This window comes from Lactuca saligna, chromosome 4 (genome assembly GCF_052625555.1).
Source record: "Lactuca saligna cultivar CGN05327 chromosome 4, ASM5262555v1, whole genome shotgun sequence".
NCBI classification, from domain to species: domain Eukaryota; kingdom Viridiplantae; phylum Streptophyta; class Magnoliopsida; order Asterales; family Asteraceae; genus Lactuca; species Lactuca saligna.
Window position 1 is genome coordinate 30,282,662 of NC_136420.1, and position 27,193 is coordinate 30,309,854.

General features: G+C 36.2%; 4 protein-coding genes across 4 annotated transcripts; 2 read left to right on the plus strand and 2 right to left on the minus strand.

Moving 5' to 3' along the window:
* The first annotated feature begins 2,803 nt into the window (after nucleotides 1-2,803).
* Nucleotides 2,804-5,074, plus strand: LOC145041469 (prohibitin-1, mitochondrial-like). Its single transcript, XM_078989559.1, has 6 exons — nucleotides 2,804-2,965; nucleotides 3,409-3,590; nucleotides 3,686-3,802; nucleotides 3,892-4,062; nucleotides 4,342-4,554; nucleotides 4,660-5,074. Exons 2-6 carry the CDS (start codon nucleotides 3,414-3,416, stop codon nucleotides 4,843-4,845), a joined length of 864 nt encoding a protein of 287 aa, XP_078845685.1. The 5' UTR covers nucleotides 2,804-2,965; nucleotides 3,409-3,413; the 3' UTR covers nucleotides 4,846-5,074.
* An 11,851-nt stretch (nucleotides 5,075-16,925) lies between these two features.
* Nucleotides 16,926-17,569, minus strand: LOC145039424 (uncharacterized). Its single transcript, XM_078987484.1, has 2 exons — nucleotides 17,461-17,569; nucleotides 16,926-17,389 (listed from the first exon to the last, which is right to left on the minus strand). Exons 1-2 carry the CDS (start codon nucleotides 17,567-17,569, stop codon nucleotides 16,926-16,928), a joined length of 573 nt encoding a protein of 190 aa, XP_078843610.1.
* A 27-nt stretch (nucleotides 17,570-17,596) lies between these two features.
* Nucleotides 17,597-18,064, minus strand: LOC145039425 (uncharacterized). Its single transcript, XM_078987485.1, has one exon. The coding sequence runs from the start codon at nucleotides 18,062-18,064 to the stop codon at nucleotides 17,597-17,599; it is 468 nt and encodes a 155-aa protein (XP_078843611.1).
* A 3,800-nt stretch (nucleotides 18,065-21,864) lies between these two features.
* Nucleotides 21,865-27,094, plus strand: LOC145039426 (TMV resistance protein N-like). The gene is made up of 5 exons (XM_078987486.1): nucleotides 21,865-22,082; nucleotides 23,286-23,629; nucleotides 24,099-25,185; nucleotides 25,808-26,119; nucleotides 26,216-27,094. Exons 1-5 carry the CDS (start codon nucleotides 21,945-21,947, stop codon nucleotides 27,092-27,094), a joined length of 2,760 nt encoding a protein of 919 aa, XP_078843612.1. The 5' UTR covers nucleotides 21,865-21,944.
* The last annotated feature ends 99 nt before the right edge of the window (nucleotides 27,095-27,193 follow it).

Sequence of the window (27,193 nt, forward strand, 5' to 3'; positions counted from 1 at the left end):
CTCCCAGACTAGGGACAATTAACTATGTATTAACCCTTACTCCTTGATTAATAACAAGTATATCTCGTTTATTGACAGTATCGCTTTCGAGCCCCTCTCGCAATACATGTCAATGGGTTTTTAGAGTACACTGGTGAACATTAAGCCCACAACACCTACACGTTGCGAGCTTGCTAGTGTTCCACTGAATGTGTAGAATAGTCTGTGGTTGTCATTCCTACTCTGCTGAATGACGGGGTCCATCGCTTGGGTAAAGGTTTCACTCATTTTCCACCTGTCACCCTCATCTCAAGATCTATATCACTTCTTATCTCATTATCCAACTCATCTTTTATCACACACCAACTATCTCATCTACTCATGTTCTACCCACCAAATTTGTAGATATCGAATACATATACAGTTTAACTCATTTAAAAACTATATAAAACATCCATACCACACTCCTCTCAACTAAACAACAATATATAAACACATAACACGTATTTCATAACAAATACTTCATATTTATGTGTTAGAAGAAAGTGACTACATACCTACACCAACCATATACTTAATACATTCAAACAATACTTATATTAAAATCGTGTTTATGAAAGAGACTATACACTCACACCAAACATATACTTAATACATTCAAACAATACTTGTATTAAAATTGTGTTTATGAAAGAGACTATACTTTCACTTGATAAGACGATGATCAGATAACACCTCGTCTAATAAAACAATATTCTTCGCTGAAACCGGGATGTTTTCTCCAAAACCGGGATTCACGCGGGTAGAGTTTCGGCTCGAGAATTATATTTCTCGGGATCTTCGGGGCTTCAGGACTTGCTTCTGGTGTTGGGATTGATATCGGGGCTTCGGGGGTATAAATTGCCAAGAAATAGGAAAAATAAGGGTAAAGAAGTGAGAAATTAGCAACAACCCTGGCTGCCCTTGCCTGCCTTTTATAGGCATGAGCTTCGCACGTACGTTGGGCGTACGAAGCTCTACGCGGGGCGTAGTTCGGATGGGGCTGCCAGGTGGCAAACTTTGGGTGGTGGAACGTGACTCTTCTTCGGACCATAGGAAGCAACTGTACGTTGCATGTAGCTACCTTGTACGCAGGGCGTACTTCGGTGTCGACATGTATGCTAGGCGTACGCCTAGTACGCTGGGCGTACTAGGTGGATTGGATCTGATGCGTCACGAATTTGGGTATTATCCAAATAAATGTTTTTATTTATATAGTTTATTTATTTAAAAACTTAAGAAATTCATATCCTTTTCATATGAGTTCCGTTTCTTATGTTTTTTATATCCACACGTAGGTGAGACTATGCTCTACAACTTTCATTTAGACTCCGTCGGCTAATTTTTGAATTTTTTTAATATATTATTTTAGTAGGGCGGGAAAAGAAAACTCCGTTATAAAATCATATCTTCTTCATCGAAGATCCGTTTTCATCTGTCTTTTCCCCGTTGGGCTACTATCGATGAGATCTTCGATTCTCGTTTAGATCGTTTCGGTTAGAAATCACTCGATCTCATATTCGAACTTTGGGTTGCATACTGGTAAACTGAAACTTAGAAAAATCGTAACTTCCTCATACGAAGTTAGACTTGGACGTTCTTTTTATGCACACTCTCGATTTAACGTATTCTACGACTTTCATTTAGATTGCTAAGGCCAAATATCGCTCTAACATAAATTCACTATTTATGTCGCGCTGTGTCGTGCCGGTTCTGTCGCGAAACTTCGACAGGTCATAACTTATTCATTATAACTCGGATTTCAGCGTTCTTTATATGTACGAATTCCTTGTAACATATACTACAATTTAGTTAAGATTACTCATTCTAAATAATCTTTCATTAAAAGTTATTTTTGATGCTTATCGTCTATAAATTGATTAGCCCGGGTCTACAAGCGTTATAGTAGGTCATGAATTGGAATCCATGTTACGTACCTCTACCCCCGTAACAAATGCTTTATCATGAATAAATTAAATGAAAGGATTAGGAACAAAAACATCGTTGTGGTAGACATCAATGGTAAGGGAGTCACCATCTCTTGACATGGTTGTTGCACGACGATTATAGTCGTCGTTTTCTACCTGCTCGAACCCTAAATCGCCATTTGTGCTTCTTTCTATTCGTTAGGTAAGTTTTGTGAGGGTAATCACTATCCTTACTACCTTAATATGAGAGTCAATATATTTAATTCCACGTGATAAACCATATCATTTGTTCCTCTTCATTGACTTCCATTATCCGGTAAAGCTTTCTGTTATTAATCCACAAATGTCGGTTGACTCTAATGAAAATTGAACAAAAACATAAGTTAGTTGAGATTTTTAGAAAAAATGTTAAGTTCGAGTTTTTTTGAGTAGACAAAATATGATTGAAGTTTTTTGAACAGTTTGGAAACTTTGTTGGATTTATAAGTCATTTTTCCTATAATTAAATGGTAAACTTTTGATTTTAGCATGAATACCAAAATATATTTAAGTATTAGGGATTTATAAGTCATTTTTCCTATAATTAAATGCATATTCAATATTTAAACCTAAATTATTTTTTTACATTGATAATTTATTTTTTAAGTTTTGGATTTTGGCTATTATAGGTAACAAAATATTTCTAGTTTATATACAATTGATAATTGATAATCAATTCGATTATTCATTTTTCATTATATATTATATATGCTGTTACTAATAAATTTAATAATACATGGAAATTTGAATCAATATATTCATTAATCTTGAATTGTAATATGTAAGGTCACGAAAACAGTAAAACAATATTCGTGTGACCAAATTTGCACCGAAGGTGTGGGAGTCACGGTGAAAGCAGCAACTTGGAGGACACTTTAGGGGTTAACCCTTAAACCCTTTTCCCCTTCCATTAGAACACGCACTATTTCCACCCTTCCGCCGCCGCGACTACGAGCTTCCTCTTTGCCTCTTTCATAAAGGTACGAATTGTTGATCATACTTTCGTTCCTACATTAGGTTTAATTAATCCGTTTCTGTGAATCATCTTGCTTACAAGTCTGAGTGATTCACCAATTTTTGTGGGATGAATCGCTCCATTTCATCGATTCCGGTTAATTACTTCCTTATCAAACTATTTGATTCATGATTTCGGTACATCCGCTCGTTGTTTTACACATCTCTGTTTGTCTTTATGATTCTATATTGTTTTTATTTCTCCTTATAACTTCAATTTTCCGTCTCTAACGGTGAAATGCCGTAGATAGTTTTATAATCAGATCTGATTTTGTTGACGTCTTTATCAGCGAGTTCTTCGTTATAAAGTGCTCGTGATTATGTTCTGGAAACCCTGTAGTTACCGGTGATGTATAGTTTCTGTTTTTCAAAGTGATTCGCTTATTATTTTTGCTATCTGAATTGGTAGGAAAGATGAATTTCAACACAGCTAAGATACCCAAGATGCCTGATACTGGTGCAGCTTCGGCATTGCTAAAGTTAGGAGCTGTTGTTGGTCTTGGATTGTATGCAGCAGGTAACAGCCTTTACAATGTTGAAGGAGGACATCGTGCTATTGTCTTCAATCGTCTAGTTGGTGTCAAAGACAAGGTTCTTCTCATTTACTTTACATAATCTATCTTACAAGTACCTTCGTTTTAAAAGCTATCTGTATCATGCAAACTGCTTACATGTTTGATTTGTAGGTTTATCCTGAAGGGACACACATCATGATTCCCTGGTTTGAAAGGCCTATCATCTATGATGTTCGTGCACGACCCCATCTTGTAGAAAGCACCTCTGGTAGCCGTGATTTACAAATGGTATATTTCTTAAGTTATATATATGTATCTGTTCATCTTTTAACTCTTTCATGTATGTGTGTATATTGTGACTTTATCTTATGGTTCAGGTGAAAATTGGTCTTAGAGTTCTTACTCGTCCAGTTGCTGATCAACTACCTGAAGTTTATCGAACCCTTGGTGAAAACTACAATGAGAGAGTTTTGCCTTCGATTATTCATGAAACATTGAAAGCTGTTGTTGCACAATACAATGCTAGCCAGCTTATTACCCAAAGAGAGGTATATATCAACTTTTCATTTTTATAAAAGTCATGCTCTAACTGAGTTTTTAGAGCTCAATTCTTTGAAAGTCAAATAGACAATAGAAACATTAACAATCAAGTTTACGACTCATAGTTCTTGTTTTCAAAAGTTTGGTAAACTATTTATGGTTTTCTGAAAAAGGAAATGTTGGTTACAATGAACAAAGATAACCCTAAATCTGTGGTAGTGATTGGAGTAAATACCCTAATTGCCCCTCCACTAATAAGATGCTTTTTATATTTGTTGATTGTATAGGCTGTTAGCAGGGAAATAAGGAAAGTACTGACTGAAAGGGCTTCTCATTTCAACATGGCATTGGATGACGTGTCAATCACAAGTTTGACTTTTGGAAGGGAGTTTACTGCTGCAATTGAAGCAAAACAGGTGGCTGCACAAGAAGCTGAAAGGGCCAAATTTGTTGTGGAAAAGGCTGAACAAGACAAGCGTAGTGCTATTATTAGAGCGCAGGTATTATTTCATGTTATTGAAGGAAGAAAAAACAAAAAAAGTAAATTTGGATTGAAAAGTTACCAAAAGATTAATTTGTGTTTCTTTTGTATGAATATTGAATAGGGAGAAGCGAAAAGTGCACAGCTGATAGGTCAAGCAATTGCCAACAATCCGGCTTTTATCACTCTGAGAAAGATTGAAGCTGCTAGAGAAATTGCAGCAACAATGGCTGCTTCTTCCAACAAAGTCATGTTGAATGCTGATAATCTTTTGCTCAATCTTCAGGAAATGAGTTTGGAAAAGAAGTAGAGAAAAGGTAAACCTACTACAAAAAAACACATTGCAACTCATCTATCCTTTTTCTAAACTATATCTACCTTTTTTTTTTTTTTTTTTTTGTTTTTTGCTTTGTGAAAACATTGTGATTTACCATTGGTATGTTAGCAGTGAGAACTATTGAATGACCTGAATGAATAACAGAGGGAGAATTGTTTGGATACCTAAAATGGGTAGAAGAATATATGAAACTTGGTTGCTATGTCGTGTGATTAGCCTTTTAAAAACTTGTATCTAGGCTTTTTTTTTTGTTAGTTTTGTTGTTTGCTTTTTCGAGATTGGTTTTTAAACAAGTAAAACTTGATAACCATATTGTGCATGATAAAGGTTTATGTTTCAAGAAGAAAATCAAATCAGTTTATTTCATGTTGTATATAGATGAAGTTTATAAATATTAAGAAATCATCATTTTTTTAGTGCCTCGTAAAATAGGTTTTCAACAAAATAAAACATCCAATTGACAATTTTTATAATTAAAGTTAGATAATAAATTGATTTGATTTTCTTCCTGAAACATTAATATTCTTTGATAGAGAATGGGCCTTGGTACTTGATAGTTTGGCTACTCGAGAGAATCTTTTCGTTATGTTCATTTATGCTATGAACACTTATCTAATTTCTACGGATATTGTTTCACTTTTGATATATATGAGGGATTTATCAAGGATTAAAACTTTTAATAAAGCATGATTTAAATGGTCATGCTAACTTGCTAAGTAACATTATGGATGTTATATTGGTATTGGAATGATTTTCATATTCAAAGGAGAGAAGATTGAGGAAGGATTTGATTTTTGAAGCAATTAGAGCTACTTCTTATTCTTGGCCATTATCTAGATGTAAAAAGATTAATTTTTTTTAGGTTGACTGGTTAAAAACCTTCACTTAATTGCTTGTAATCTTCAATTGCATGTTAGTCTTGGCGTAATAAAATTTGGTTGGTTGGTTGTTTAAATTGGAGTGTTCGCTAAAATGACCACATTGGGGTCTTTCATCACAATATATATTGTTTGAGTCTTTGAGACCAATAAATTTTGTGTGTCCGTGATTATTTTATTTTTATTTTTGCAAAAAGTGAATAGTTATATTATGATAAATACTAAAAAAGTGTTATTACACTTAAACATTCTTTGGTCATTTTAGTGATTAGCATAGATCAAGTAAATTGCATATATTGAAAGTTATGGAAATCTCAAAAATGAACATCATTGAACACCGGAAATCGGTAGCATTTGACATTTTCTTTAGTTATTACTTTTTTAAATTATAAAAAGTACTAAGCATCATAAATCTAGAAATAGAATACTTAAACAACTATAAAATGAAAGTTTAATAAAATTACAAGAATTAAAATAATATTTTTGAAATTACAAGAGATCTACAAAGAAAATTTTAAAGGATTTTAAAAACAACCCTTACTCGACTCATACAAAATCTTTGGCCTAATTACGACAATAGGTTCATATTGTTGACGTCCTTTTGTTGTTTATCTTGTCTAGCATAATCGATGGAAATACAAATTCCATTTGATTATTATAAAAAAAAGATATAAAGACCCAATAATATCAAAAAGGGCAAATTGTAAAATAGTCATTACACTATTACAAAATTTCGAATTCAATATTGAGTTATTATTATTATTATTTTTTTACAATTATATCATATATTTACAAGTTTGTTGCAATATCATCCAAATGACCGATTCTACTTGTTCTCATGGTAACCATTTTTCGAATTACAATAAAGTCACTATGTTTACCAACAGTGCGATTTTAACTCTGTTTTTTCCCATAATTATGTCACTATATCTACAGTTTTATTGCAATATCAATCAAATGACCGGTTACTATCAATCTAGCACGTTACAAAATAAATAACTTGATAATATTCTGACGTGGAAACCGTATCACACATTTATGTGTCACGACGTGTTTTATTAAAGTTATACATTATGGTGGTGGTCTTGGTTCGATTGTAGAAGAGATAAAATCAAATGGGGTATGTTGTAAAATAGTTTATTCCATAAATCATATTATTCTTCCCTCTTATCTAAGGAAATAAATTGGTGATGGTTCTCTGACTTTATTTTAGAAAAAAAAAAAATTGGATTGCAGATTATAATCGGTTTCCGAGTCTTTTTTTTTGTTGGAATGATATAAAAATTGTTTAATTATAGATAAGAGGTCTAGTAAAGGTTGAAATTGGAACCGACACTACTAAGTTAGGGGAACGGAGATTCCCAGTTCTTGACTTTAAGTCTTTAACCCAACTTATTAGTTTTTTTGTTCCCACGGATCAATCAAACAAATGGGTTTGGTATCTTGATCATTCGAAATTTTTTATTGTAAGTTCCATTGGACATTTTTATGGATGGTGCGACTTTAGACGATAGAAATGATTCTATAAGGTGGAGTAGATATCTTCTAGAAAACATCGATTTTTTAATAAGGTACAACTAGATTCCATTTAAAGAATAGGGGTCTTGATTTGGATTCAGTGACGTGCATTATAATTAGTCTGAGAACAATAATTATTTATATGTTACTTGCGAGGTGGTGACACATATATGGTCCCTGTTGGTCGGATAATGTAGTTGCTAATAGTGGGACCGTCACTAAATTGGTCTCGTAGGTGGATTCATTGACTTTTATTTGTAATGCTTGGATTTGTAAGTTTCATGTTTAGACCTTCATATTAGAATGGCATTTTGGTCCCTTTGGTTACCATAGTGTACGCTTAACGTACTAAATGAGGATTGGTCGTGGAGCTCGTCCATGTACGCTTGGCGTACATGAGCCGATAAGAAACCCTAATTTTAGGGTGTTGCATGCTATTTAAACCTTGTGATAGCCTCACTAGGTCAAGTTTAGACAGCCTCTATCCCTTATTGTACTGAAAATCGAACCCTAAGTGAGATCTTGAGAGTTTGAGCCTTAAAGTGTGAGTTTTGGTGCTTTGTGAAGGATAAGAAAAAGTGAACCATTTGGAGTGGTTCTTAGAGATTGAAGATCTGAGATTTGTTCTTCATTTTCTTTCCTTGTGAGGTAAAAAGCTTCTATCTTGCTAATCCATGTTGCTAGATCTAATTTGGTGCCATTTTTGTACTTCTTAAGTCCATGGTTGGGTTGTTGAGCCTCTTGATTTACTCCATAAGTGATTGATGGTAGATCTAGGGTCCTTTAGGTCCCTTTATCCACAAAAAATGCAAGCTTTATGGAATTTTTGGTCTCATGCATGTGTTAAGTCCTTTTTTAAGCTATTTGGAGCTCTAAAAGCCTCATTAAGCCATGCATGCACGTACAGTTGAAACTTTACGTGCTAAAACACCTTAAGGAAGTCAGATCTAAGTGTTGGAGTGAAGTATTAACTATTTAAGAGTTGAATGGGAAAGTTGGTTAAGAGGGTGGAGTACGCTGGCCATACAAGCAGGTACACTACGTGTACAAGCCCTTAAACAAGTACGCTTAGCATACGAGCTGAGTACCCTGCGTACTCAGCAGATGGGATTCAATATGTTGGGCTCATGGTGATGATTAGGGTCTTGTTGGGCCATCATAATATTATTTTGGGCTAAGGATATTTTATTGGACTGTTAGTTAAAGGCCTATGAGGGGGTTTGGGCCCAATTGAGCAATTGGGGCCATATTTGGGCCTTGGATGATTATCTTAGAATTTGGGCTTTTAGACGATTGGATTGGGCCTTGGCCTTGGGCTAATTTAGGGAAAGGTTAAATTAGATCTTTTATCCTAGTTTGGACTCTTAGGGTGAGTCAGGATCCAATTATTAATTGGATGTTATTTTATGATTGATAGTGCGGGGATTTTAAGAGGCCAGCAACCGAAGATTTTTCCGTGAGATTCAACAGTGCGAGGTGAGTTTCCTCAATGTGTTTAGCAGGTTGAAGGCACCAATGCCGACCCATGGTTTGATATATTGGTATGCTAGTTGTCTGCATGACTCTTGCATGTGTTATGTGTATATGTTTACCGAGCGGGGCTCGATGTCGGGCGGGGTCTGATGACTGTACTGTGTGCTATTATCTTTGTGATTATCACATGTGTATGTTTGATTATATGATTATATGTTTATATGTATACCGGGCGGGGTCTGATGACTGACAGATTAGTATACCGAGCGGGGATTGATGTTGGGCGAGCTCTGATGACTAACAGATCGCATGGTTTTCAATTTTATGTTTCAGGTACTTCTAGTGCAAAAGGGAAGAGCTCGGGGTGATTGCAGTGCACACATGTTTTGTTCCGCATTTGATGTTTTCTCTGATATTGTGATGTTTTGATAAAATTATTACATTTGGGGTCTTTTGATGACGTCTTAAACGTTGTATTATTAAATTAAAAATGAAATTTTTGGGTCTTATTTTTGGGACATTACAAGTTGGTATCAGAGCCTTGGTTTGAAGGATTCAGACATACTCTCGGGTGTGTCTGAACTCAAACTGAGGATTTGGTAAAGTTTGTTTTTTCAAAAAGAAATGTATTTTTAAGAAAAAAGTTTTCTAAGACAAGAAAAGGTGTGGTGCATGCAATCGACCAAGCTCAAGTAAGTTTTCCCAAAATACCCATACATGTTATCTAATATGATTTGATATGTGAATCTGTGAATCACATGCTAGTTAGGGCTAAGGATCTGCTCAATATTTGCATGATAGAATGCAAGGAGAGATGCATATGTATGCCTACTGTATGAGCTTATAGACTTGCATTCTAGTACTGATCAGTCAGTGATAGAATGTCCTGATTAGATGATACTTGGCTCTGATTACTTGATGCTCGAAATCTGCTTGCTTTGTGCTTTTAGGAGTTCTCACTAGATTCAACTAACTAGTAAGCGAATATGCTAAGTTACATATTATGGGAACTAAATAATTTTAGAAGGTTATGTTTTAACTCTATTGCGCAACTCTTGTTTGATTCCAACTGTTCTAGTGCGAGGCCTCTCATTTGAAGAATTATCTGGTTTTGGTAATATGTAGTTGTATTCGTGAGCTACTTAAAGGAAGTTGGCGGGACTTCCTTCTGTAGTTGATGGCGGAGAGCGGTGTGGAGTTTTCCCTAGGAAAACCTAGGATGAGATCTAGTGTTGGGAGCCTTGTCATGGTGAGGGTTAATTGTATGGATATAAGGTAACTTGGTGGATTCAAGGCAATTCTTGAGGAAAGTACGGATAGATGTGGAAGGTAGTATGAGCCCATACTCTTGGAAGCAGAGGATCCATACTCGAGTCAAAGAGAGTTGCGATGAAACCAGGAAGCTTGTAGAGCTTGTGATTCCTCGATATTTTCTAATGCTTATTCTGATGGTTTATATGGTCTATTTTCAGTATGGTGACTCTATGGGGCAGACATGATGGCAACTTTGGTGTTGGAAAGGGCTCAATCTTAGGTTCCAGAGCCGAGCAGTTGGATGATCAGACGAGGGAGTTCATTTTGTCTGAGATTACGTGTTGCATTCTTGAGCAAATTCATGTGATCTTTGGTACGGTCAAGGAGGTCATTCCGGAGATTTTGGATGAGCGGTTAAGCTTGTTTCGTTCTAAGATGGTGGCCTTGGTGGGGGCACGTTCTTTGACCTTCAGGGAGTTTCGGGCATGTGGGGCTCCAAACTATCATGGGTTGAAGGACCCGATAACGAGCATGATGTGGTTAGCGGATGTTGCTAATGCCTTCTGCACCAACAATTTCCCCGAGGGTTTTAGAATCTTCTCCAGACTACATAGACGACCTCCGATCCCACCCGATCAGATGCTTACACAACTGAACTCTGCCTTCATTGGAGAACTATATGCTAATCCAACCATAGACCTACCAATCGATATCCCTAAATTGACCGATCAAAGAACTAGAACACAACCGAACAAACTGAAACCCACTCAACAAGGTACGACCCACTTATGATTCATGGCATGCAAAATGACATATAATAATTCTTGATGATATAACCCAGACAATAGGAGAGAACCAAACTAGAGATAATGCTTATCCAAACCAATACAAAATTCCCAAGCAATATATAAATTCTAACAATAAACAAGAAGAAATCAAAGATAACATACCCACAAAATCACCTGATGGAATCCTGACCTTCTCTTCCTGCTGAGGTACCCACGATGGAACCTGAGCCGCCCCAATCAGTAAGCATGGGCAATTTTCCCTTATATGACCTGGATGATGACAACAATGTCACAGTTCTACCTCCAGTGTGTATTCTTGGCGAAAGTGGCCCTCTGGTCCGCACCTGCCGCACTTAGACCTGCAACCCACATTCTCATGTGCCCCTTTCATCCTTTGTGCAACTACCACTGACCTTTAGGTCTCTAACACTAGCTATGGCAATTTCTAACTGCTTCGATCACCGAGCCAGACCATGATTCTGCTTCCTCTCCCCGAGCTTCCTATCCAAACCAATCCCCTGCTCCTAGGTTACCCCAACCATCCCATCAACCGCTTGAATAGTCGAGGTTTGACCCTCAAACCTGGTGACCAATCTATCAGTGATGTGCCTAATGATGTTGGGTAACTCCTCACGTAGGGCTCGTGAAATCTTCGCGATAATCCAATAATTGGATCGACCCTCCTGAAAACATGGTGCATTACCTACCTCCGATCCCGAATGCCAATAACTAACAATAGGATCCTCCTTCCTGAAGAATTATAGGGATCCACAAAATTTAGGCTCCAGATGAGCCCCCAACTGGCCCGATATAATCTTGGCCTAAAAATCCCCGAGATGACCATCCAAGAGCCCCAAAGTCCCTTCCTTGATTGAACCAAAGATCACAGGAGTCCATTCCAGAATACTACGGGTAATCTTCGATGAGATGAACTCCCGTATGCGCTCATCAATCGGCTCAGCACCTGCACCTGATCCGGAACCAGAACCTGAACCCACTTCCTGAGTGCTCAACACCATACTGAAAAACTACATGAAAAAGATCAGAACATACCCAAGAATCCTCATCCCATAAGCTTCCTAGATTCTCCAAGAATCTCCCTAATTCGAGTATGGATCCTGTGCTTTTAGTAGTACGAGACTAATACTACCTTCCAAACCTATCCATACTTTCCTCAAAAATCATACCGAATCCTCTAATCACCTTCTGAAACTAATGCTCTAAGCATCCGCTAAACAACGCAACAAATCCCACTGAAGCATTACCTAGACTTTCCTAGGTTCCCGACCTCACCCTGCCATTGGCTGTTGAAGAACTCCCCATATTTTCAGTTTCCCACCTCATGAATACAATCACATGCAACAAGCTTAGATAATCCTTCGAGTAACAGACTCATCCCTACAACGGTTAGACTCAAATGAGAGTTGCGCAATAGGGTCAAATCCATCAATCTGAGATTATTCAACCTTTGTCACATGTAACTTATCGTATTCACTTAGTAGCCAACTCCCATTATATAAGAGTCCCACAAAGCACAAAGCAAGCAACATTCATGCAGTAACATCCCAATACATATGATAATCAAGAACATCTAATCTCATACACCACAAATCATGCTAGGAAATTTCACTCTCGTTGCCGATTGCCTTACGCATACAAATTATACCTAATCTAGCATCCTATTCCTCCTAAGCTACAAGGCATCATATATTAGGCCAAACCATCATTGACTAATCAGAACTAGCATGCACGACTACAAGCTCATACAAATGGCATACAAGGCATCTCTCCTATCACTCTATCATGCAAACACTAAGCAAATCCTTAGCCCTAACTAGCATGTGATTCACAAATTCATAAATCACATCATATCAGATAACATGTATGAGTATTTTGGGAAAAACTTACTTGATCTCGGCTAATTACACGCACCACACCCGTTATTATCTTAGAAAACTCTTTTCTTAAAAATAATTTTCTTTATGATAACTTTACCAAATCCTCAGTTTGAGTTCAGACACACCCGAGAGTTTGTTCGAATCCCTCAAACCACGACTCTGATACCAACTTGTAACGTCCCAAAAATTTTCATTTTTAAATTAATAAAACAGTAATTCATGTTATTTTCAATAAACTCGGGTAATTAAAGTTTTATCAAAACATCATCATTATCAAAGTAAATCACAGAATGCTGAATCAAGTGGTGTGTGCCTACAATCATCTCGAGCTCTTCCTTTTGAAAACCGAAGTACCTGAAACATAAACTGAAAACCGTAAGCACAAAGCTTAGCGAGTTCCCTAAAATACCACATACCGTACATAATGGGCCCCGCCCGACATTGGGCTGCACTCGATATACATATATGTCAGTCATTAGGCCCCACATAGTCTACGTATAAAACATATAAACATATAAACACACAACACATGCAATAATCACAAAGATACATAGCATACAAAATGGTAATCGGGCCCCGCTCGGCATCCGGTCATACCTAGTAATCATAAAAGCACATACATATAACTAGCATACAATATACTCATCAGACCCCGCCTGACATCGAGCCCTCTCGATAAACATAAAACACATAACACACACAAGAGTCACACAGACAACAAGCATACCAAGCAATAAACCATGGGCTGGAATTGGTGCCTTTGACCCGCTAAATATAGTGAGGAAACTCACTTCGCATTACCGAATCTCACAGAAAGAATCTCTAGCTGTTGGTCCACTAAAATCCCTGCGATGTCAGTCCCCAAAATAATTATCCATCAATAATCGGATCTGACCCACACTAAATGTCTAAACTAGGGTAAATACCCTTTTTACCCTTTACGACTTTACCCAACTTGGCCCAAATCCTAGGCCCAAACCAACAATCCAAAGGCCCAAATCCAAAATGATTACTTAAAGCCCAAATATGGACCAATTCTCCAAATTGGGCCCAAAACCCAATATACTAGACAATAAGCCCAAATCAAAATCCCGAGGCCCAACATGGTCCAAAAATGTATGGTCCAAACTCTACAACGGGTTCTCACGTAGTGACCAGACCATGGTCACATCGTGTGGGTCAACTCGACCCAGTCCCGACTCAGCAAGTCAACTCAATCAATCGAGAAGATTCTAGAGTCCTTCACGTCATGACCAATCCTTGAGTCACGTCGTGACCAAGCCCAGACAAAACAGACAGGGTGTCCAACATCCTCACGACGCGAAGGTCCCAAACCTCACGTCGTGTGATATGAACAAACCAACTTAAGACATTAAGCTCTTAATCATTTCAGCCATAACTTGGGACTATACAGGGGGTCTTCCTATACCCCAAAAGATGATAAAAAAATCGAAGCTTTTCAGTCATGCGTGTCCAATGCATGACTTAAACTCTTACTAGACCAAATGTGGGGGAAAAAAATGAGATCTAGACTCAAACTCGGAGTCCCAAACTTCACCAAAACTCAGATCCAAAGACTATAATGAAGAGACTGAGTCAATGATCCATAAAGGTTGCCAACTTTATGGACCCCATGTAAGAAATACCACCCAAACATGCAAAGAGGAGCTTATAACTTAGATCTAGCAATTTTAGCTCATAAAGATTGGATCTTGGATACTTACAATGATCTAAAATTTGCACAAGATGATGATGAAACCTCCTTGTTGAACCAACTATCTAGCACCCCTTCCTCCTCTTTTTCTAGATACCAAAATACTAAAATGGATCCAAAATCACCAATATGGATTATGGTTAGGTTTTCTGAGTTAGGGGAAAGTGGAGGCTGAGAAATGAACCCTAAAATCGAGATAAGGGGGCTTAAATATGTGGGAAACCCTAAAACCTCGTAGGCTTGGGCTGTAGCGCTCCTCACGTCGTGAGCTTTTATTACACACGTCGTGAGTTCAATCCCGGAGGAAATCTTAATGCGTCCATCCTCACATCGTGAGCCTCCATGCCTCACGTTGTGAGGAGCCCTTTGCACCAAAGTCTACCCTTTTGACCCTCCGAGACCCTCATTCGATTCTTCCAAGGAAACGGAAGTTACAAGAAGAAAGAATAAGAAAATGATTTCTATAATTGTCGATCTGGGGAAGAAAGAACAAAAAAAGATTTCTATACATGTGTGGGAGTGTATTTGTTTCTGGATGCAAGAAAACATCATCTTCATTGTTTTTGTTTCAAGAACGAGAACAAGCTTGTTTCTCGGGAACGATCTTCAGATCTTGATTTTTAAGGATGAACACAAATAGATTTTCAACATCACACCCCCCCCCACACACACACACAATGAACACGTTTCTAGGTCTGGAAATAGGCATGAAAATATCTTGAGTTTTGAATATTAAGTTCTTTAGTTCTTGGTTCTACAAAGAGAAAAAGAGAGAGGAAAGAGGAAAGAGAGTATGATATGAGTTATGGAGTTCTCTTTTTGACGCATTTTGTAAAGGAGAGAGAACCATAAGAGATATATATATATATATATATATATATATATAGAGAGAGAGAGAGAGAGAGAAAGGAGAGAGAACCATAAGATATATATATATATATATATATATATATATATATATATATATATATATATATAGAGAGAGAGAGAGAGAGAGAGAAAGAGATGGGTTGTTGGGAGGGAGGATGGAGGCCCACTTCTTTAAAGGATATATATATATATATATATATATATATATATATATATATATATATATATATATATATATATATATATAATAAATGAAAAAGTAGTTAAAAGGGGAAATTTGGTTATTTCATGTATGCCAAGAACGAAACGTACAACTTTTAACAATATAAGAGACAGTCCGAGTTAATTTTTAAAAATAGGGACTAAACGTGTTTTTTTGTCACTTGAACCAAGGACAAATCGTGTAATTTACTCTAATATGTATAATATATGTAAATTAAGGATTCGATCTATGAGATGCTTCATGCCATTATCAGTTGTTACTTCATAGTATTTTTGTTTTTTATTTAATTTTTTGAAATGTAAAAAAAACAAACACAAAGTTATAGCTACTAAAGTAGCCAATGACCATTATTTTATGAAAAAAAATTACATAATAGCCCATGTGGTATGGTGAAATAGGCACATAAAGTCAAACTTCAAGAAAATAAAGAAAGTCAATCTTTGTGTTATTTCGATATTACATGAAAGGTCTCTCCTTCAGACGATGTCAATAAATTGTCGTTTAAAGTCCCTCACGTGCATAACATGTGAGGGTAACATCATGCATTTATGTAGCTTGTTCCATTGCTGCTATTTAATAGCCTAATTATACCTTGTCATATCGGTAGTTGTCCTTCACGTTTAGAAAACCAAGAAACCATTTTCTTCCTTCTTCTTCACCTTTCCCATGCAAGAACCTGAAACCCCTCTCCATTTCCTCCATCTTCATTGTATGGTAGCAAAACCCTAATATTCGATTATCGAAAGTGAATGCTTCCGAAAATGTGGAGTCTTGTGGTTGATCAATCTAGATACTGACGTGAAAGAACTTTATAGTAAGTCACAGTTTTTTCACTATCTTATTTATACATATGCTAGCATGAGTCACTGAGACAAATACGGTTGGATTTTCGAATATGTTCATAATAAAGAAATATACTCAGTTATTACGCGTTGAGAGATTTCAGATATTCGAAAGAAATACATGCTATCTGGAAGACGATTAATACATGTTGACAACAAACTAGCTTCTGAATGTATTAATCATCTTTCGGATAGCATTTGCATGTTGAACCGATCGACGTCTTTCAGACTTACATATTTTTTCTTCTTGAGAGGTTGCGAGAAGGCCTTGGCTAATTACAACATTTAGGTGCTGTTTGTTTTTCTGAAGCCAAAATGTCTGCAGTCTGCGGACCACATCTGCAAACCTCTGCAGCAGAAGAGGTGGACCAAACGTCTGCAGTCTGCAATAAGAAGACTGTTTGTTTTTTAACGTCTGCAGGCTGCTGAAATAAACTGAATTTTAAATAAAATTATTTTACAAACTTAAAATGATTTTTCAACACCAAAATTTTAATAATAATAGTCTTATAACATTGAAAATAAAATTCATGCAACTAAATTAGTCATACAATAAAAAAAAATGTTTTACAATAACAATTTCATTTAAAACAATTCAATGTATATTGTGCATCAACTGATCAGCAATTTCATCACGTAATTGAGTCATATATTCACGGTCTGCTGCAGTACCATGTGTTGGAATCCCGTCTTCATCATCATCAATGGCCACATTGTTATTTCGAAACGGGACATTGGGTTCATCGTATCGTGCGAAATACTCATCACTCAATCCTTCTTTCCTTATATAATTATGAAGCGCGAAGCATGCCATGGCAATGTTTCTTTGTGTCACAAACGGGAATGGTGCCATCCTCTTCAATATAGGGAAGCATGCTTTCAAAACACCAAAAGCACGCTCAATGACATTTCGAAGTTTTGCATGTCCATGGTTAAAATTTTCTTTATTGGTCAATGCACGTCTTTGACGAAAATCTCCAAGCCAATACCTCACATTACGATAAGGGGCCATAAATCCTCGAGTGTGTGCATACGCGGCATCACAAAGATAATATTTGTCTGAAAAAAATGCAAAACACTAATCAATTTTCAAATTAAAATGAAAATATTAAAAAAAAACAAAAAATTACCTGGTGGTGGAAACGGAAATGATGCTTGTGGATCGGCTACTGCTTCTGATAATATTCTAGAGTCATGCACTACCCCTTCCCACCCGGTCACAACAAATGTAAAAATCATATTGAAGTCACATATTGCCAATACGTTTTAGTAGCAATCTCCCTTTCCCCTACTTCTATATAAGTCTTGTTTCTTAGCAGGGACAACAACATGTATCAAAGTGCCATCAAGTGCACCAACTGCTCCTTTGAAAACCCTTCGTAGCCTCCTATTATGTCCTGGCATGTTTGGATTCGGATTAAAAGATGTTGGTACTATAACATCTTGTGAGAAAAGCATCATTTTTTCCAACACTTCATAAAAAAATTTATGAATTGTTTGCTTCGAGTGTTGAAATCTCCGCTTGATAATCACGTAATGTTGATTATGTCCGATCATCATCAAAAACATAGCCATCTTTTCCTCAACTGATACATGTTTGCTGTCCTTTAATGAGTAATTTGCTCTAAAATGAGCACATAGTCGTACAAAAGATTCACGGGACATGCGTAATACTTCAACACATTGTAAACGATTACGGTGTAATAACTCCAATGTGTATTCGTGTCCCGTCATTTCCGAATCATTATCCCGTAATCGTTTCACACCCCTCTTCCAAAAATAACAGATGTATAGGTACATTAGAATTACGAGAAGTAACTTTTGATCGTGATCCATATGAACCTAAAATCAACAAAGTAGAACTTTAAAAAACATTACATAAACCATATTTCAAGTATCAAATAAACATTCCATTTATCATATTTCAAGCCAAAATAACATTACATAAACCATATTTCAAGTATCAAATAAACATTCCATTAATCATATTTCAAGTACCAACAAGGGCAAAAAGACCTAACAAAATAGTTCCAACAAAGGCAAAAACATTTAACAAAGTAGTTCCAACAAAGGCAAAAACATTTAACAAAGTAGTTCCAACAAGGGCAAAAAGTCCTAACAAAATAGTTCCAACAAAGGCAAAAACATTTAACAAAGTAGTTCCAACAAGGGCAAAAAGACTTAACAAATACTTTTAACACTAGAAAATCATCGAACAATCTTCCCATCCTTCAAAACTCCTAAACTGGTACCCGTCATCTCATGCCACCCTCGTAATATCTCGGGAACATCGGGCAAATGCATCCACATCTCTCTCATGTTCATTGTTCCTCCAAAAATATGATATGCGACAAAGCGTAAAGGATCTGTAGGGCCTAACTGAAGGACCTCTAACTTCTCTAAACACTGAGGAATTGTGTACCCTTTAGTCAAACTTTGTAGAGCTTTCTTCATTTCAAATGCTAAATCGTCAGCAGTAACAGAAGTTCCATCAGGTGAAGAAGCAGACGGTGAGGCACTAGGAGCTACAGGAGTTGAGGGTTTAGCCCTTTTGTTGGGGTTACCGGATGGTGTAGCAGTATATGGTGAACTAGTATATGGTGAACCAGCAGAAGGTGAAGCAGCAGAAGGTGAACCAGCAGAAGGTGAAGCAGCAGAAGGTGGTGGCTCATGATGAGAAGTGTCAACACCATCATCATCCATTGCATCAAAAGGGGTGGCGGTGATCTGAAGTGGTGGAACACGACAGGAGGATGCGCCAGCTACTGATGATGATTGGGTTGAGTAACTCCTAAAATTACCAGTAGCACTATTTCCATCAAAAAGATGTGCACAAAGATCTGGAAAAGGCAATGGAATTGTTCTCAAAGAAGCAGCTTTCGGATGCCCCTAAACCCAAATGTAACAAGAAATAGTATAAGAATATTTGGCAACTTCAAACGTAAATGTTATATATATATATATATATATATATATATATATATATATATATATATATATATATATATATATATATATTATTGTATATTAATGTATATGTACCTTCTTAAAATCATCCCACTCCTCGGCTGTTAAATTAAAAGTGTTTGCTTGAGAATTGTATATATTACCGGTTTTGTTTTTTAAATATACCCATCCAGTGTATTTGGCTTTCAGATTGTCATATGCGTTTTTCATTTGTTTTTGAGTCAACTCAACCCCAAATTTCTCCTTAAGAACTCTTCCAAGCCTTATCCATGAATCTTTCTGCAAACTCAATCCTTTTCTACCAACACTCTCTACTTCTTCAATACAAGTATCCAATAAGCATTTTAAGTGCTCATTGGTCCATTGTTGTTTTCTCCCATCTCTAATAACCAAATAACAATAAACAGTGAACAAGTAACATCATTATTTCAAGAAAAAGTTTTTATTTTCACGACAAATTTGTAATTTTGTTTTATTTTCAATCACAATAATGTGAAACTTTTTATTCAATTATAAATAACCTCAATTAGAGTGTTTTAATTCAAAGTTTTCTAAAAAACTTTATAAATCAAATAAACTTCACTTTAACGACAAAAACTTTACTTCTATAAAATAAACAAAACTTATGTCTCTTTTTGATGCTTTCTATCATATACATACAAAATCAACAATCATATACATATACACTATCATATAAATATACACAATCAATAATCATATATATATATATATATATATATATATATATATATATATATATATATATATATATATATATACAACTTTGAATTACTGCATATTTAAGTAATACAATCAATTCTAATTATAAGCATTGTTGATAATATGGGTGAGTGGAAATTTAACATTGTTGGTGTACATAACCTAAATTACATTCAAGGTATCATATAAGCATCATAAGAACATCATTCAAAACAACAGGAGGCATGCCCAGGCTTGACAATAACATAATTAAACAGAAAATTTGGGTGCTACTGTTACAGGTTTAACATCTAGGTTCAAGTGCTAATTGAAGCACAAACACATACACAATTGGACTTTTTCGATCAAACAAACCAAGCTGGAGATGTTACAGGTTTAACATCTCGGTATTTCATTCAAAATCAAATCCAATTTCACATTCAAAGATAAATTACTTTCATTACAAATGTTTTTATTTTACAGCTCTTTTATGAGTTATGCATCAATTAACATAAATTCTGAACTATAGCTTCAATGCAACAGAAAGAAGGGAATAACAGAAAGTCGGGAGAAGAAGGAAGACTGACAGCAGGAAAAAAATAATAATAAACGAACCTGTGAGGTCGAAGTCTCCGGTGTAGCTGTGGGGGCGACGGTTTCCGGCCGGTGGCTTCACAGGGGAGTCGCTGGTTAACGGCGGCGAGCAGGGTGGAGTACGATCGATCGATCGATCGAGGGTTGTTGTTCGCCGGCTGCTGCAATCGACTATGATGGTCGGAAAATCGGAGGACGCCGGATCGGAGAGGAAGGCGGCAATCGATGGCTTTGATCGGAGAGGAGGGTTGCGACGGTGGTGGTCGCTGCAAGGTGGAGCACGATCGATCGATGGAGGGTTTTTTCTGGGAGGGTTGGACGAGGACTGGAGGCGGAAGCAAAAAAAAAAAAGACGCGTTTTTTTTTAGGTTAAAGGGCTTGCAGACTTTAGAAGATGCTATCCCATATCTGTGTGGTGAAGACCTCGCGCAGACGTTTTTATGTCTGCGCACTTCAGAAAAACAAACAGACTGCAAACCATTATGTCTGCGCGTGGTCTGCGCCTCGCAGACAGAAGAGGTCACGCAGACCTGCAGAGAAAAAACAAACACCCTCTTAGAGAAGCTCGGTTTGTTGTTAACATGTATTAATTGTCTGCTAGATAACATATGTTTACTTTAAATATATGAAATCTCGCGAAGTGTAATAATCGATTTTATTTCTTTAGAATAAATTCCAAACAGCAGCTGTAAGATGAATAATCTGAAATGTTTTCATCTCCCTTTTTGTGTTTAAGTTAAGGGATTTTTTGAGAAACTTGGACGATTGAAATGGTTAAAGAGAGTTAAATGTAAAAGGTACAAGCATAAGTCATTTTCCGAATATGTGTAATGTTGGATATGAGGTCATTCTTAAGAGGGACATAAAACGGATAGGTGAAAAGATCAAAAATATCCTCACGTGCAAGGCAAATGAGGGGTAACGACATTAGGTCAAGATACTAAATGTGCAACAAACTATAAAATTCTATTTCACCTATCTGTTTTATCTCCCTCTTGAGAAGATCATATATTTTAAATTTTGGAAATGTGGATGAACATGATAAAAAATGAATCTTGTGGACTAAAGCTGTTACAATTGGAAAATTATAGGGAGTAAACAGGAAATTAGTCTAACTATTGGTTGACTAATTTCGTAACCAATCACATCCATTCAACATGTGGATGGCGGGGGCATTTGAAAATTTTCCTTGACGTGTATTGTAAATTACCCACAAAATGTATGTCGTCAGTCTGTTGAAATTGCTAGCGCTTGCGGATCGCTGGTTTGTGTAGTTCGCAATATCCCTAATTTCTTTGCAATTATACCATCAAGAATGCTTTGATTCATAGAAGCTCCATCAAGATAACCTTTAATGGCGTCTTCTTCAACTTCATCCAATCCAAAGAGCTTTAAGTATCATGTGTTCTTAAGCTTTAGAGGAGAAGACACACGTAAGACCTTTGTTGATCATCTTTATGCTTCTCTTAAGCAAAAAGGTATTCACACCTTCAGATAGGGGTGTGTATGGGGTGGTTTGGTTCGGTTATTGATCAAAACCGAACCATAACCATTATGATTGGTTAATGCATTTTGGTAACCATTGAGTATGGTTAATATTGGTTATGGTTAATGGTTTTTGTCGATTAACGGTTTTGGTTAATGGTTAATATTGGTTAACCATAATGTTCAAAATAATATAAATGACGAAAGTATAGTGACATAAAAAATGAAAAGAGAATACAAAAAGTCATCGGCACCAATGTTTGTAACCTAGCTAATAATAATATAATAAAATGTGTATCTTTGATACTCAGTATAAGAGAACACATAGTCACATTCAAAATCAAAAACATTCAATAAAAAGTATAAAACATTACAAAAAAATTGACATTAATAACTTCATATATTGATAATCGATATTAACATTGAAATAAAGCCAAACATTCATACATGTTCAATGGGATTAAATAAATAAAAAAAACTATAAAATAAAATAGCTAAACATTTATATTACGTGTTATCTGGATTAAAAAAAACAATCACTCATATATATTCAATGTGATTAATTCAAAAATAGTAAATAAAAAAAGAAAAAAAAATACATTCTTAATATATCACAAAGTGAAGAAGGACCAAAAACTTAACTTACCTAAAAGTTTTGATTATAAATTAAAAAAATCCTTAGAATAGAACTATAAAGTCAAAATAATCTTTAATTAGGATCAACGGTGTGAAAAGCCTCCGATTAGGATTATGAGTGTGAAGATTAAACTAATTGTGAATAATGTTTACAAATTATACAATTAGCCGATTAAGAATTATAACATTAATCAATAATCTAACTCGATGCATGATTGAAAAATTGTGTGTGTCTGTATGATCTACGTAATCATCATTTGATGGTTTGATTGCACGTCCGTCTCCTGATAAGTGAGGATTAATGAATTATATTTTGAAATTTTAATGGGACTTAAATATGTTTGAGTATATTATTTTATATATAATCCATAATTTTGATGTATTAAAATATAAAGTTAGCGGTTCGGTTAATAATGGTTCGGTTAACCTATAAAACCATAACCGAACCGTTTATTATCGGTTAACAAAAATTAGAAACCGAACCAATGGTTTTTAAAACGGTTCGGTTATTATGGTTCGGTTATATCGGTTAATTTGGTTATGGTTCGGTTTTTTGGTTATTATGCTCACCCCTACCATCAGAGATAACGAGGAACTCGAGAAAGGAAAACAGATCGATGAGCTCTTTAAAGCCATTGAAGAGTCGAGGTTCTTTATCATTGTTTTCTCCAAAAACTATGCATCTTCGTCTTGGTGCTTGAAGGAGGTTACGAAGATTATGGAGTGCCAGGATGAGAAAGAACAGATTGCTTACCCGCTCTTTTATGATGTGGAGCCCAGCGACATCCGGTATCAAACCGGGCCAGTTGGAAGGGTCATCTTCAAACATAAGACTAACGAACAGATTAAGAAATGGGAAAACGCTCTGGAAAGTGCAAGCAATCTGGTTGGGTGGAATCTTAAAAACATTTCTAATGGGTATAAATTCCTTCATCGTATATCTACAAAAAAATCTCTTTCGTTTTTGTATTAATAATCTATATTGTAGTATTCAATGTGATGGTTTACCTCCTTAATATGACTTAGATTTGTAATTAGTACTTTTGTACGTAAATTTTAGAAGTAATAGGCTTTTAAGTATTACCTATTTTCTTGATTTCTATTGCAATCCATTGCAACCGTTTCCTTCCATTTTAAGAGTAGTATTTACCTTTTTTGCAACAGCTCCTTAAGCCCTTCTCCTCTGTTTTCCCCTGTTTCAACAACAGCAAAAAATCACAATTTCCCTCAACTTAGCCTTAAAAACACAGCAGCATATATTGATCTTCTTATTTCAAACATTCTATACACGTAAAATATGCGTATGTTATTACTTTGCATATGGTCCTGAAACTAATTGGTCATGTGGGATTTTAAGCAACCTACTTGAATCTTGTTTGATCTACAGGCATGAAGCTGAAGCCATCAAGATAATTGTTGAAATTTTTTCACTCAAGCTACATTCCCATCATTTGATTAATGATGAAAATCTTATAGGCATGGAACACCGGATGCAAGATCTAGAGTGGTCTTTGATGATAGGTTTGAACGATAAAGCGCGCATGATAGGGATCAAGGGTATGGGAGGCATTGGGAAGACAACTTTGGCCAGAGCTATTTTTAATAAAGTATCTTCCCATTTTGAAGGCGAGGATGTAAGGGAAGTTTCAGAAAAGAAGGGTTTGCAGTCATTGCAAGAAAAGGTTCTTTTAGATGTTCTAAACGATGAACACATGCGCGTAGGAAGTGTTTACGATGGGAAAAAAATTATGAAAATGAGGCTACCCTATATAAAAATTCTTCTTGTTCTAGATGATGTCGATAATGCAAAGCAACTTGAGGCATTAGCTGGTGATTGGTTTAAGGACGGAAGTAGAATTATCATTACAACAAGAGACGAGAAAGTGTTGCTAGCACATGGAGTGAAGGTGAATTGGATTCATGATGTCGGTTTATTGTCAGATAAGGAAGCAGTTAGCCTCTTTGTTAGGTGTGCATTTAATGGATATAATATTCCCGATCAATGGTGTATAGATCTTTCAGTGAAATTAGTATGTTATGCTGCTGGTCTTCCCTTAACGATCAAAGTTTTGGGTTCACTTCTTCGTGGTGAAGACGTGATTGTATGTAGAGATGTACTAAAAAGACTAGAAACAATTCCAAATTGGGAAACTCTAGAAGTATTGGAAATAAGCTATGACGGACTAGAGGATGATCATAAGGAAATATTCCTACATGTTGCATGCTTCATGACAGGGTTAGATAAAGATACAGCAATTGAAATGCTTGATAGTTGTGGTTTTAGTGCCGCATATGGTTTAAAAATTCTTGAGCAAAAATCTCTCATAACAATTTTAAATGATGAATTAGGCATGCATGATAAAATAGAAGAATTGGGCAAGAATATTGTTCGGCGATCGCACCCACATGAGCCCAACAAACATAGCCGACTCTGGATTCCCGAGGAAATTGAAGAATTATTCTCTGGTGATTCGGTAAGTATCAAGTATACTAAAACTAACAAATTTTGGTTACATATGCCATATGCGACCCAATTTTTGTTAGAAAAAAGGGATGAATAGATTGCTTGGATTCTCTGAAAGTCGTGATTCACTATCAAATTGAAGTATTTCGATGGTATAGATCGAACACTCAATTGGATGAAATTCAAAGAATGAAATCTGAGAATGTATATGTAAATGTTCTTCAACATGTACCAGAATATTGACCAAAAAACGGATATATCAATCCTGTCTGAAAACTGTCAACAGATAGTTACAAACTGTCAACAGACAGTTACAAACTATCATAAAACTACCAAACTGTCATTAAACGGATCTCTGCCCCTTGGACCCCACCAGGGGCTGCTGCTCCTGGGACCCCGCTCCCAGGGGCGATGCCCCCGGACCCCCGTTCGTTTAGGGGCTTCGCCCCTAAATAGCAATGTACTTTAAATCTTGAAAAACTTGAACAAGTGTGCACTCCTACACCATCCTAACTTGTGCAATATTCAACAAGATCACTTTTTGTCAACAAATTTAATCCTATTACATTTAAATAATATTTGATGATATAAAATCACCAACAATTTTCATGGTGAATGCTTTTGGATTATAGGGTACTGAAGCGCCAACATGTATAGGAATGGAGTTGGATGCGGAGGAACTGCCTCCTGAAATTATCAGGAAAGGACTTGGAAATCTGAACAAGCTTAGATATCTTAATGTTATTGGGGGTTTTGGTGTCTGTTTGCCTAGTGACTGGACGTTTGATCAAACAAAACAGTACGTTCCAAATTCGTTACAGTTTCTGGGTTGGAATGGTTACCCTGGTTTATCTTTACCCCAAACATTTCGAGCAAATAATCTTGTTGGACTTGAATTGCCTAGAAGCAGAATCGTGCAACTTTGGGAAAGGGGAGAAAGAAAGGTAAATTGGTTTATTCATTGTCATGCTTTTCATCTATATGTTAGTTGATAAAGCTATAGTACTCAGCATAATTTATATTCTTTTTGTATATGATAGGTGCTTAAGAAGCTCAGATTCCTTGATCTTTCCGATTCAATGTTGAGGACTCTCGACCTTGGGATGACTCCAAATCTTGAGAGTTTAGATCTCAGTGGATGTGATGATTTGACAGAACTTCATGTCCCGGCTGGATGCCAACAAAGGCTTGTCCACTTAGATTTAGTTGGTTGCTCAAGGTTTACATCTTTCTTGTTTATCAAACGATTGGAATCACTTGAGCTTTTTAGTTTTCCTAAGTTATCTGTGCATGTGGAGTGCTTGGAGGAACTCCCAAGAGACTCCAGAAACAATCTGCCAATGCTACAATTTAAATTTAATTATTTTAAAGAAGAAGAAGAACCCTCGTCAACTGGAAGTGGTTTCAAGTGTGTCTATCTAGATCTCAAACCTTGCACAAAACTTGAGAGTGTTTCGGGAAGCATTTGTGGTTTACAACATCTAAGACGCCTTAGATTCTATGGCTGTATTCCAGAGGTGCCCAATGACCTTGACGTGTTGAAATGCTTAGAAAAGCTCACTTTGTCGTCTACACACATCAAATGTCTTCCGGATAGCGTTTGTATGTTGAAACGTCTAAAATCTCTCAGACTTAGAGATTGCATGCATCTTGAGGAGTTACCGGAGAATCTTGGTTGTTTAGAAAGTTTAGAGAAGCTGAGTTTGTTGTCTACAAGTATTAGACGTCTTCCGGATAGCATATGTATGTTGAATAGACTGAAAATTCTCCGACTTCAATCTTGTTTGCTTCTGGAGGAGGTACCCAAAGATCTTGGCCGATTAGCATGTTTAGAGAAACTAAACTTGATATCTGCATCTATTAAATATCTTCCAGACAGCATATGCATGTTGAAGCAGTTGGAATCTTCTGCTACATAAAAGCCGTAAATAGCACACCGGCAACCACAGAATTAGGGAGCCAGTCCACACGGAACTATTGTAAGAGGGTATTTTCTTCCTTTTTACATAAATGGTTTA